This window comes from Triticum urartu, chromosome 5A (assembly GCF_056163025.1).
Source record: "Triticum urartu cultivar PI428250 chromosome 5A, HENAU_Tu73, whole genome shotgun sequence".
In the NCBI taxonomy this organism is placed as follows: domain Eukaryota; kingdom Viridiplantae; phylum Streptophyta; class Magnoliopsida; order Poales; family Poaceae; genus Triticum; species Triticum urartu.
The window spans coordinates 526,923,406-526,937,476 of NC_141877.1; the positions used below are offsets into that span (position 1 = coordinate 526,923,406).

General features: G+C 43.2%; 1 protein-coding gene across 1 annotated transcript; it reads left to right on the top strand.

Annotated features, from left to right (window-relative positions):
• Positions 1-10,777: 10,777 nt before the first annotated feature.
• On the top strand, positions 10,778-11,473 carry LOC147972476 (uncharacterized). The gene has a single exon (XM_087523083.1). It carries the CDS (start codon positions 10,827-10,829, stop codon positions 11,283-11,285), a length of 459 nt encoding a protein of 152 aa, XP_087379209.1. The 5' UTR covers positions 10,778-10,826; the 3' UTR covers positions 11,286-11,473.
• The last annotated feature ends 2,598 nt before the right edge of the window (positions 11,474-14,071 follow it).

Consider the following 14,071-nt stretch of genomic DNA (forward strand, 5'->3'; position numbering starts at 1 on the left):
GAATCTCGGCGCTCTTGAACAGCACCCTCCAGACATCCTCGTGCGTCGTGTCGTAGAGCTCTCGCAGCGTCTGGTGCTTGGCCGAGTCAAACTCCCATAAATCAAATGCCCGTCGTTGACACAGAAGGATCCGGCGGAAGAGCATAACCTGGACCACGTTGACAAGCTTGATTTTCTTGTTCATCATGTTATGGATGCAGGTCTGGAGTCCGGTCAGCTCTACCGAAGAACCCCAGGATAGGCCCTTCTCTTTCCAGGAGGTGAGCCACGTGGGGGCTCCGGATCGAAATTTGGGGGCCGCCGCCAGTTGGAATCGCGCGGCTCGGCGATGTAGAACCACCCCGATTGCCACCCCTTTATGGTCTCCACATAGGAGCCCTCGAGCCAGGTGACGTTAGGCATCTTGCCCACCATGGCGCCTCCGCACTCTGCCTGCTGGACGACCACCACCTTTGGTTTGACATTAAAAGTCTTCAGCCACAGGCCAAAATGGGGCTTGATGCGGAGGAAGGCCTTGCACACGACAATATACGTCGAGATGTTGAGGATGAAATTGGGGGCCAGATCATGAAAATCCATCCCGTAGTAGAATGTGAGTCCGCAGACGAACGGGTGGAAAGGAAATCCCAGTCCGCGGACGAAGTGGGTAAGAAAAACTACCCTCTCATGGGGTTCGGGCGTAGGGATGATCTGCCCTGCATCTGGCAGCCGGTGCGCGATGTTCACGGCCAGATATCCGGCTTCCCGTAACTTTTTGATGTTCTCCTCCGTGATGGAGGAGACCATCCACTTGCCTCCTGCTCTGGACATGCTTGGAGTGGTTTGAGAGGAAGAACGCGAGCTTGGGCGCTAGAGCTCGAGTGTGCAGGAATGGTAAGCAAGGAAGAAGGTGTGGGTGAAAAGAGAAAATCATTGTCCCTTTATAAGGGCGGAAGAGGCGATGTGTCTCCCCACTTTCCTGGTAAAACCGCTTATTCCCCAGGCACCGTAATTGATGGCGCGGTTGGGTTACCCACGTCCGCATTGATGAGAATCCCATAATAAGGGGAACACGATCTCTGCTTTGACAAGACGTGTCAAGAAAACCGCCTCGCGATATGTGCGGTGCTGGTTGAGAAAAACGGTTTGAATAGTGACCGGGCCATGGCGTGATGTCAAGCTGTCAAAACATGTCTGCAAATTAGATTTGTGGAAATATTATTCTCTCTACAGTGGTATGTGGAACTTATTTTTCAGGGCGAGACACTATTCTTGTGTTCAAACTCTTCCATGGAAGTATTCGGAGGAGGAACCCGCCTTGCAATGCCGAAGACAATACTGCGCTCCGGACTCATCGTCATTGAAGCCTGGTTCAGGGGCTACTGAGGGAGTCCTGGATTAGGGGGTCTCCGGACAGCCGGACTATATCCTTTGGCCGAACTGTTGGACTATGAAGATACAAGATTGAAGACTTCGTCCCGTGTTCGGATGGGACTCTACTTGCTGTGGAAGGCAAGCTAGGCAATACGGATATGTATATCTCCTCCCTTGTAACCGACCTTGTGTAACCCTAGCCCCCTCCGGTGTCTATATAACCCGGAGGGTTTTAGTCCGTAGGACAACAGACAATCATACCATAGGCTAGCTTCTAGGGTTTAGCCTCTACGATCTCGTGGTAGATCAACTCTTGTAATACTCATATCATCAAGAATAATCAAGCAGGACGTAGGGTATTACCTCCATCAAGAGGGCCCGAACCTAGGTAAACATCATGTCCCTGCCTCCTGTTACCATCCGCCTTAGACGCACAGTTCAGGACCCCCTACCCGAGATCTGCCGGTTTTGACACCGACAGTCTACCAAATATAATGGGACAAAAGCTATCTTGTGGGGAACCAAGAACAAGAAAATCAACAGGATATTTAGTTTTCCCACACAAGACTTCGACATCTCTAACAATTCCAATTGGTGAAATAGTATCTCTATTGGCAAGTTTAATTGTGACATCAATATCTTCTAACTCAGCAGGTGCAATATCATGCATAATTTCTTTGTATAAGTCAATAGGTATTGCACTAGCACTAGCACCCATATCACATAAGCCATGATAACAATGATCTCCTATTTTAACAGAAATAACAGGCATGCCTACCACAGGTCTAGGTTTATCTTTAGCATAAGGCTTAGCAATTCTAGCAGTTTCATCACAGAAATAAATAACATGTGCATCAAATTTCAAACAAGAGATCTTTAACAATAGCAATATTAGGTTCAAATTTAACTTGTTCGAGAAGTGTATAAGTTCTAATATTGCTTTTACGAACCACGGTTGAAGCTTTAGCATCATCTTTTATCCTAACAGGAAAAGGTGGTTTCTCAACATAAGCAGTAGGAACAATAGGATCATTATAAGTGATAGTCTTTTCATCAACTTTAATAGGTGCAGCTACTTTTACATCTATGGGAGGATGATATTTAAACCACTTCTCCCTAGGGAGATCAACATGAGTAGCAAAAGATTCACAGAAAGAAGCTACTATCTCAGAGTCAAGTCCATATTTAGTGCTAAATTTACGGAAAACATCGGTATCCATAAAAGATTTAACACAATCAAACTTAGGTGCCATACCTGACTCCTTACCTTCGTCGAGGTCCCAATCTTCAGAGTTGCATTTAATTCTTTCCAATAAATCCCATTTGAATTCAATAGTCTTCGTCATAAAAGAGCCAGCACAAGAAGTATCGAGCATGGTGCGATTGTTATCAGAAAGCCGAGCATATAAATTTTGAATAATCATTTCTCTTGAGAGCTCATGATTGGGGCATGAATACAACATTGATTTAAGCCTCCCCCAAGCTTGAGCGATGCTTTCTCCTTCGTGAGGCCAGAAATTATATATATATAATTGCGATCACGATGAACAAGATGCATAGGATAAAACTTCTGATGAAATTCCAATTTCAATAGTTTGTAGTTCCATGACCCCGTATCATCACATAGCCTATACCATGTCAATGCATCTTCCTTCAAAGATAAAGGGAAGACCTTCTTCTTAATAACATCTCTGGGTACACCCGCAAGCTTAAATAATCCACAAACTTCATCCACATATATTAAGTGCTCATCAGGATTCGTTGTTCCGTCTCCTGCAAAAGGACTAGCTAGCAGTTTTTCTATCATACCCGAAGGAATTTCAAAGCAGACATTTTCATTTTCAGTAGGTTCAGTAGGTTGAGGAGCAACTCTTTGCTCTACTGGTCGGGGTGAAGATACCCCGAACAAGCCCTCAGGGGATTACTTTCCATAGTAACAAGTGACAGTAAATTTCAGCACACTATATAAATTTTTCCTTACCAAATTCCACCTACCAAAGGCGCTTCACTCCCCGGCAACGGCGCCAGAAAAGAGTCTTGATGACCCACAAGTATAGGGGATCTATCATAGTCCTTTCGATAAGTAAGAGTGTTGAACCCAACGAGGAGCAGAAGGAAATGATAAGCGGTTTTCAGCAAGGTATTCTCTGCAAGCACTGAAATAATAGGTAACAGATAGTTTTGTGATAGGATAATTTGTAACGAGTAGCAAGTAATAAAAGTAAATAAGGTGCAGCAAGATGGCCCAATCCTTTTTGTAGCAAAGGACAAGCCTTGACAAACTCTTATATGATGTAAAGCGCTCCCGAGGACACATGGGAATATCGTCAAGCTAGTTTTCATCACGTTCATATGATTCGCTTTCGGTACTTTGATAATTTGGTATGTGGGTGGACCGGTACTGTGCTTGGGTACTGTCCTTACTTGGACAAGCATCCCACTTATGATTAACCTCTATTGCAAGCATCTTCAACTACAACAAAAGTAGCATGAAACATATGGATCCAAATCAGCCCCTTACGAAGGAACGCATAAACTAGGGTTTAAGCTTCTGTCACTCTAGCAACCCATCATCTACTTATTACTTCCAATGCCTTCCTCTAGGCCCAAATAATGGTGAACTGTCATGTAGTCGACGTTCACATAACACCACTAGAGGAGAGACAACATACATCTCATCAAAATATCGAACGAATACCAAATTCACATGACTACTAATAGCAAGACTTCTCCCATGTCCTCAGGAACAAACGTAACTACTCACGAAGCATATTCACGTTCATAATTAGAGGGGTATTAATATGCATATAGGATCTGAACATATGATCTTCCACCAAATAAACCAACTAGCATCAACTACAAAGAGTAATTAACACTACTAGCAACCCACGGGTACCAATCCCAGACTTGGAAACAAGAATTGGATACAAGAGATGAACTAGGGTTTTGAGAGGAGATGGTGCTGGTGAAGATGTTGATGGAGATTGCCCTCTCCCAATGAGAGGAGCGTTGGTGATGACGATGGCGATGATTTCCCCCTCCCGGAGGGAAGTTTCCTTGGCAGAACAGCTCCGCTAGAGCCCTAGATTGGTTCCGCCAAGGTTCCACCTCGTGGCGGCGGAGTCTCATCCGGAAAGATGGCTTATGATTTTTTTTTATCATCAAATGACTCCATATAGCAGAAGATGGCCATCGGAGGGCCACCAGGGGGGCCACGAGGTAGGGGCGCGCCCAGGGGGTAGGGTGTGCCCCCCACCCTCGTGGGCAGGGTGTGGCCCCCTGGTGAACTTCTTGCGCTCAATATTTTTCATATATTCTGAAAACGTCTTCCGTGAAGTTTCAGGACTTTTGGAGCTGTGCAGAATAGGTCTCTAATATTTGCTCCTTTTCCAGCCCAGAATCCTAGCTGCCGGCATTCTCCCTCTTTATGTAAACCTTGTAAAATAAGAGAGAATAGGCATAAGTATTGTGACATAATGTGTAATAATAGCCCATAATGCAATAAATATCGATATAAAAGCATGATGCAAAATGGACGTATCAGAGGGGTATATATAGCCTCCACACGAAATCCAACCGTTACACACTTTTGACCCAACTCGGTGGCACCGACCTGTGTAGAAGATATGAACATCAGGAATCTCGGTGGGACCGACTAGAACCACTTGGAGGGACTGATGTGCAATGGCTAGGGCAAACCTCGTCTCAGTGGCACCGATTGCATCAACTCGGTGGGACCGAAGTGAAGTAATAAGGCAACAAAGAGTTGGCAAGCCATCTCGATGGTACCGATTGCAAATCTTGGTGGGACCAAAATAATTGCAACTTGTAACAGAGAGTTGGCAAGGCCATCTCGGTGGGACCGAGATCCATATAGGTGGATCCGATTTGTTAGGGTTTGGCAGTGGCTAAGTCTAGATGAACTCGATGCCTCCGGATAGAAAATTCCAGTGGAGCCGAGTTGGAATGTAGGGTTTGGACATATATGGATGGAGAAAGTGGTTAAGGGTTTTGGAGCAATATCACTAAGCACTTGAGCAAATAGATCATTAAGAAACACCTCATCCCCTTTTAATAGTATTTGCTTTCCTACGGACTCAACGTGATCTTGGATCACTTAACAACAAATGTAGAGTTTTGAGCTTTTGCCAATCCATTCCCTTAGCATTTGAGGGGTCCACAATCACTAGTCCTTGCCATGACAATCATTGAACATCCTAAAATATTTAACTTGAATGGACATTAGTTCGATAAGATATATGTTGTTATGAATTACAAAAACCACCCGGGGATTAGTTGCACTTTCAATCCCCCTTTTTGGTAATTGATGACAACATATAGATCGTCAAAGCTTTGACAAATGATTAAATGAATAAAATACATCATCGCTTTGAGAAGTATGTGATAAGCAAGATCTCCCCCTAAATTTGTGCATTATTAAAAATTTGCTTTTGAATGCAAATGCATAATCGATTAGGATCATGGGTCACTCCTCCATGACACATACAACTTGGTGGAGCGCACAAAATGATATGAATGGAATAGTAAGCACGCATCACCAAAAACACAAGTGAATGATCATACAAGAATAATGATAAGGATAAGCATTAAGCATCACACGAAGCATAGCATTATCAATCACACATAACCATAGTATCTCACATGCATAACAAGCAAAGTAGCACGGACCAAACAGAAATAGTAGCAAAAACACAAGAAAACCAACGAGCAAAAGCGAGACACTCTCTCTCGAAGGTTAATGATCTATACAAATTCTCTACCTTTAGCAACAAGTAACAAAAAGTTTGAGTAGGTATAGAGCTATACGTCTCTCTAAGCATGATCCTCGACAGCTCATGAAGGTGATCTCTGGCTGGCAGCTCCGATGTGTGTAGATGTCATTGAGAGAAGTGCATCTGCAATGGCTTGACCTGATGTCTGCTGGGCTGGTGTAGTAGAAACTAGAGGTGGCACTATAGAAGCAGCAACATGTAAAGAAACTGTAGTCCTCTTATCTACATCAGACACTGCGGCAGACCTGGGTGCCCTGGGAACTGTCTGGAACCTGTCAGTCGTTGGTCTATCATCTCCATTGTCATCGGCATCAGCTCTGGCTGTAACAACATCATCTCGTAGCTTCTCCACAATAGTCTGAACCTCTATGATCTTCACATCAAGATCATGAATCTTAGTCTCGACTATCCGCTCTAGGCTCTCCTAGTTCTTGGTGAGGTTGGCCAGAGTTCGCTCAATCCTCAGGGTGGCTTCAAGTAGATAAGTCATCTGGGCATTTTTGGACTTGAGGTTAGCAATAGGAGCACTGGAAGCATTGGGAGTAGAGGCCTTCTTGACTGCTTTTGCTGCAGCAGCTGCACCTGGATCTTCTCTTGAGCTTGGGCAGATGTAGGATGTGAAGGGTCCATCACCACTACATTGTCCGCGAACTCCGGATGTAATGGGAGATGCTCGCAATCAAGTAGATATGTGCTCGTGCCAACCTTGGAGTTGATGAGCAACGGAATGTCGAAGCAAATCCACATGATCTCTTCTAGTCAGTTGTGCTTCTCTTGATTGTTTCAACAATAAGGTTCATCCCTTTGAACTTTTGTGGTGTATCAAACAAGTGTAGCAAGTTGATGGAGTGGCCATGGATCATCTTTTCATCTCCAGACATGGGCAAGAGAGTGTGCCTCAAGATTGTGTTGGTGGTGGCCAAACCAGCTAGCAAGTCTGTCACTGAAGCAAGATTATGAGTCTCAACATTATCCTCAGGAATAGGCTTGTACATATTAGCCATAGAATTTTGATCCATCATGGGCTTTGCATAGACATCAATATCATTCTCCTCTTCTTCTAGAGCACCAAGAAGATCAGCCCATTCTGAGATGGTTGACTAGTATCTGGTTCCCTTAGTCATCCACACTATTCTGCCATCTGGATAGAAGTGTGCAGTGGAATAGAATTGCATATTCATCTCATTATTCCACTTTGTGAGCTTCGTCCCAACAAAATCATCAACACCTGCAACCTTGAAGCTTTCATGAACATGGGGAAAGTTGTCTTCATTTGCATCAATATACTTCCAATCCACACACTTCATATCACTGACGATTTGCTTCTTGTCAAGCAACACAGTCTCATAGAAATCTTGTTGCTCTCGTGTGTGGAAAAGATAATCACAAGCAATCCTCCTCCTTGCAGCATAGGGATCATACAGTCTCCACTGACGTAAACCTTTGTCCTTCCTCAGCATCATGTTCTCTGCAACTAGATGTGTGTTGTCATGATCTTCCGTGTCCTCATCTTCTGTGTCTGAGCCCTTGTTTTTCGTTGTTCTCTTGGCAGCCTTAGGAAAATTGCTAGGAGTGCTCCTGCTGCCTTCATCAAAACTTTCAGCCGGACTTGATCTTTCACTGAGATCATCATGTTGTTCTGACACATTCTGACTGTCACTTGCCTCTGACATCTTGCAAACTAGCCCTGTGAATAGATAGGTATGGGCAGAGTAGATGAGTCATCACAAAAGGCAAATATTTTTCAAGAAAATTGAGTTCAAATCTTAGTTTCAAGTTTTCACAAAAAATTGAGTTCAAATCCTCCTCATGTTAGTGATCTCATCCGGGACCCCAAACAACATTCGGTCATCAAGACACATAACTCATATAATACAAATCGCCATCGAACGTTAAGCGTGCGGACCCTATGGGTTCGAGAACTATGTAGACATGACCAAGACACATCTCCGGTCAATAACCAATAGAGGAACCTGGATGCTCATATTGGCTCCTACATATTCTACGAAGATCTTTATCGGTCAAACCGCATAACAACATACGTTATTCCCTTTGTCATCGGTATGTTACTTGCCCAAGATTCGATCGTCGGTATCATAATACCTAGTTCAATCTCGTTACTGGCAAGTCTCTACTTGCTCCGTAATGCATCATCCCGTAACTAACTCATTAGTCACATTGCTTTCAAGGCTTATAGTGATGTGCATTACCGAGAGGGCCCAGAGATACCTCTCCGATACTCGGAGTGACAAATCCTAATCTCGATCTATGCCAACTCAACAAACACCATCGGAGACACCTGTAGAGCATCTTTATAATCACCCAGTTACATTGTGACATTTGATAGCACATAAAGTGTTCCTTCGGTATTCGGGAGTTGCATAATCTCATAGTCAGATGAATATGTATGAGTCACGAAGAAAGCAATAGCAATAAAACTAAAACGATCATTATGCTAAGCTAGCGGATGTGTATTGTCCATCACATCATTCTCTAATGATGTGATCCCGTTCATCAAATGACAACACATGTCTATGGTTAGGAAACTTAACCATCTTTGATTAACGAGCTAGTCAAGTAGAGGCATACTAGGGACACTTTGTTTGTCTATGTATTCACACTTGTACTAAGTTTCCGGTTAATACAATTCTAGCATGAATAATAAAAATTTATCATGATATAAGGAAATATAAATAACAACTTTACTATTGCCTCTAGGGCATATTTCCTTCATATAGCATCCACATAACTATTAGTTTTTGTAAGAATGGTTCCCACTATTGCTAGTATAACTCCCGCACAAGTAATGAACTCTTGAATGACACTTTTCCCAATAACATTCCCACTTCCTATGCATAATCTTTTAGTTTTCCAAGTTAAGGGAATTTCATTATGAAGATTATCATTATCGTGAGTAGGTGTTTTAGGTACTTCCTCTTTACTTTCCCTAGAGTTGTCATCACTACCACTTTCAACAATAACTTCATCCAGAGTGGACATCGTGGTAACAAAAGCATAAATAACAACACAATATTTTCTTGGTATTTTGGAAATTTCTAGCAAGCAAATAAAAAGGAAAATAAAAGGCAGAGGCAATTAGACAAGAAATAAAACAAGCAAATAAAAGAGTTTGTGCGAAGGCACCTGATTTGGTAGAAGAAGACTCTCCCGCAACGGTGCTAGAAATTTCATTGCTACTCCCACAGGAGTTGTTGGGTTTCCCCAAAGAGGAAGGGTGATGTAGATAGTAGCAAAGCTTTCTCTCAGTTAAGAACCAAGGTTTATCGAATCAGTACGAGCTTCAAGTCAACAAGATAAACAACACTTGCACACACAAAAATAAAATTCTTGCACCCAACGCGACAAGAGGGTTGTCAATCCCCTTGTCCTTGCTAGTTACAAGATTAAAAACTAATAGATAGATAGATAATTGTGTAGTAAAATTGAAAAATAATAAAGCAAATAAATGAAAGGAGAAAATTGTATGAAAGACTTGAATTAATAGAGAATGGACTTGGGCCATAGGTTCACTAGAGGTGTCTTTCTTAAAAGATAGCAAGCGGCATGGTGACAAATTATTGTTCGGCAAGAATAGCAATCTTTATGACTATGATCATTCATGACATAACCTCACATAGGCATTAAATCTGTGATAAGTGAACTGTTAATCCAACATCATCTACTACTAATACTCCACCCCAAAACCGCTATCAAGCATGCATCTCAAGGTATTAAGTTTATAAGAAGCAGAGCATTGTAATAAACAAGATGACATAATGTAAAAATAAATAAATCTAGCAATAAGATTAAACCATGTCGCTTTATCCTTAGTGACAACAATACAATATGTGTCTTCGTCCTTATTATCTCTGGATTAGAGCACCACGAGATTGAAACCAGTACTATGCACCACTCCCTCTGAAAAACTAATTATCAATCTTGTCCAGAGAAAACAAATTAATTAGAAAGCATACGTAGCTATTTAATTATGCAACGAAGAAACTTCAAAAGATTCAGTAGTCTTGAATAGTTAGTCTGGAATAGTTAGCTTTGACATACAGGACTAAGGGCTTTGTGGAACTGGTGTTCTAGTTACTGGTGTGAATCTACGAGTGATGACCAAAATTTAGAGTGCAACATTGTTATGTAAAGTAATATTAATAGGCCCGTCTCTCGTAATCGTTTTTGCAGTAGTGATTGTGTCTACTTAGCCGTTGTGTGAATATGCAACGGTAACAACGAGCGTGAAATTAGACCCAAAACAAGTTACATGTACATATCATAGAAATGTGTAGTGTGTACATACATATGACGTGTAAGGACCTTCAACGCGATGTGCCAATGGCTATGTGATCCATCGACGTGTTGCAAAAACTCGGTTGGACGGGTTGTGTGCTGGATTAACCGGACAGCTCACAATGTGTCACGCATTTCACACCGGAATATGGCTTAACGGTAATTACACGTGTCGGGTCAAATCGATTCTATACCATAATGATATTTATGCAAAGCTACCTGCTAGAGAAATAATTGAAACCCAAAAATCAAAGGAAAAATAGAGAAATAAAATCCAAGTCTCTTTCGCAAAAGCAAGAGGAAAAGGACAAGGAAAAATAACTAGTATAGCAACCAAAGAAAGACCAGACTAGAAAGAGGCGAAATTAGCCAACGCGCGCGTCCATGGCAACCCAGCCACACCAATCGTCAATGAAGATCCTACAGCGCGAGGCAGAACCGGCGAAGGGGAAGATGGAGCCGGAGCCCAAGACGAAGAGGGCCGACGCGGCGGCGCCGGCGGCCTTCACGGCGCTCGAGTTCGCCGCGGCCGAGCAGCTCCTCCACCTCCGCCGGAGCAGCGCCTCCTCGGGCACCCCTCGCGCCCATCCGGTCGCCACCTCCGTGGCTCCCTCGGGCAGCTCCTTCTCCTCCTCCCTGCGCTCCGTGAACGCCCCACCAGCGGCGCCGTCTCCTGGCGCCGTAATTCTTGGTGGTTGCGTGGACTGGGAGGAAGAGGAGGAGGACGAGGTGGCCGGGAGCCAGCGAAGGGTGAAGCGCTACCGCTTGATCACTGAGATCTATGCCGCGACGGAAGAAATTGGGGGTCGCAGTGGCGGCAGCCGGAAGAACAAGAAGGAATAGACAAGGAGAGATGAGAGGGGAGAAGGACCTTCTTGTAATTCACATGATTGCTAGGGGGTAGCTCGTTGTTCGAGCCTGTAGTCCTCTCCTTCCTCTCGCCCGGAGGAGGAGTCGCTATCGCTATCGATCTCGCTGTAAAAGCTTCATCTTTGCAATAAGACTTACTTGTTGTCCGGAGCTGAATCCATCCATGGCGGCTTCTGAATTCTCAACTGAATTGGTTAATTTGGTTCGTCTCGTACTGTGGTGCTAGCTGGCTAGGCTGGATCTCGGCCGAATCGGTCGCCTTTGCAGATCGATGGTCTCCACGGCGACGAGGATGATAGCTCCGGCCATGGATCCGGCTTGGTAGCGCCGCCGATCGATGCCTGCGTCCAAGCAATTTTCGCAATTTAGTATATGGGAGTGCGGGTGCGATTCGCTGAAAGATCGATCGATTCGTGAAATTTGGTGTTGTGTTTATTTGATTCGGGCAACGACGAGGTGCAGTGCACTGATCTGCGAGTCCAATTTCCAGCGGAAATGTTCGTTCTGTTTGTGGTAGAACTTTGGTCCTGTAGATCAATAGATATGGTACTGGAGGCTGGAGCCGCTGGCCACTCATCGAAGTCTCTTGCTCCCGTCCCGCGGCCTGTGCGTTCGATACAACTCCTGCCTCTTCATACTGGTTTGGTCGATTGATGCGAGTCCAATCTGTTGCACCCCACAGGACGGATGATAATCGAGCTGCTGGGATCAGAAACAATGGCGGGGGGGCAATGGAATGTTCTAGAAGCGCCTCCATGCAAGCCGGTCGTGCGAGAGTTCCATTTCTTGCACCCGCCTGTACGTGGTTTCCTTTCGGATTAAGCCATGATCAAGATCAAGCTTATCATCTGAGACTACTGATCAGGCTGCAGACAAATGTATCCTTTCTGCTGCAGGTTGTTGCAATGATCAGGTCTATGGAAATGTGATTCTCCAAGTAGAACAGTTCGAGTTCAGAATGAGTTCGCCGGAGTTGGTGCAAGCCAGCAAGCGTCTAGCTTGGTTAATTTTCCTCTGATGCTGCTGCGAGACATCAGACATGCACCTAAAGTTCATTAAGATCGAGCTATGCATGCATGTTTTGAGCGCCACCTGACGGTGTAAAGATACATACAGAGAGGTCAATGGGCTGTGTGAAATTAACAGGTTGTATGTGCTTACTGGTCTTTGTGATGTTCACAACGCCGCAATAACTAGTTTAACATGCTCTGGGAAGGCAGGAGAAAAGAAAGAAAGAAGGAAGGAAGAAACAGAATAACTTTCTGCCATGTGCTTGGTGACATGGCTTGCTTTGGCAACGGGCTGAGATAACAATGAGTAAAAGAGTTCTGATAGTTCCATAATTGTCGCTGAAATAAGGTGTTGATCTATGTGTTTACTGGCTTACTGGATGATTTAGATATGTATTTTTTAGATGATATTAAGATTACGATGATTAAATATGGCAATTTTATCACAAATGGACATGCGGCAGAGGACCCATATGTGTTTATTTATGCAATCTAGATAGATTATGATTTGCCCTTCTCAAAATGTGTTGAGAATCTGGAAGTTTGATAAGTGCGATAATGAAAAATGGGTGGCATATATTCTTAACTGAATGCAGGTTGTCATTTCTAATGTCTAAATGGTTTTGAGCTTGAAATCAGGTTTCGTCATTGTATTGTAGATCGGTGTCATTATGTGTATCTGTTATGATATTGTTCGAAATTCCTCAGTCTTTGGCCTTTACCAATAAATAAGAAATCATAATTTGGATGATGAATTCATTATGCGTCTACCATGTGCAATCTTTTCATGTTGCGATTTCTAGTGGCATTATTTCTTAATATGTTCTTCATGCTGAAGCATAAATTTCTAATCCCATTGTAGTTATGCTTTCTTGTAGCTACTTTCTGTACACAAATTGATCACTAGAGATCTCACAAAGAGTTTGTATAAGCTAGAACAAGGGAAGCGTCATCTGTTATTTTAGTGTGATATTATCGAAACTATTAATTGGATATAAATTTCCACTATTTTTGTGTCTTCCAATAGCATCTTTCTTAATTTGTTCATGATGTTTGGAAGCTTTCTTATCCTATTAGAGTTCACTTTTTTCATGGCTACTTTCTCTAACAAATTGACCACCGGAGATAATCTGATTAAGAGTAGAAAAAAGATATTCGACTTGCATGATTTCCCTTCTTTGGTAAAATGATAATCTGATTTTTTTTCCACCAGAGATAATCCCTAAGTTGATAGAAAAAACTCCAAAGTGATCAAACCAGCAATCGACGAACTACATCAACGACCATTCGCACCAACCATCTCTTGACTTCACAAGGACAACTGGAAAGGATCTCCATCATTAATGCCTTCACAAAGGGAATGCCACTCAAATGACACCGATTGCCGAATTATACCACCGAAGGCCAGATCTTGGGTTTTCACCTTGAAGATCAAGTCTGTGCAATGTCTTCAATAAGTTAACAACACAAAAACACCAACACTGCCAACTATATATAACCAACTAGGGGATTAGACCAAGTGTTGTAGGGTGAAACCCTAGATGAGATCTTTCACACTTGGAGGGGGAAACGGTGATGAACACACAAGAACACAAGAAGAGAATCACTCAAACAAACCAAGGTCACACATCCACTAGAGTAGCATACATGAGATCCACAAGTATACAAGAACAATTCAAGGAAACTAGCACTCGGGTAGAGTTCTTCCCACTCCAAGAAGATGAGGTCTTGATGTTCAACTTCTCCAAG

What these genes read in the sequence shown, in the direction of transcription:
- LOC147972476 (XM_087523083.1), top strand. Translation starts at nt 10,827, where the DNA reads ATGGCAACCCAGCCACACCAATCGTCAATGAAGATCCTACAGCGCGAG.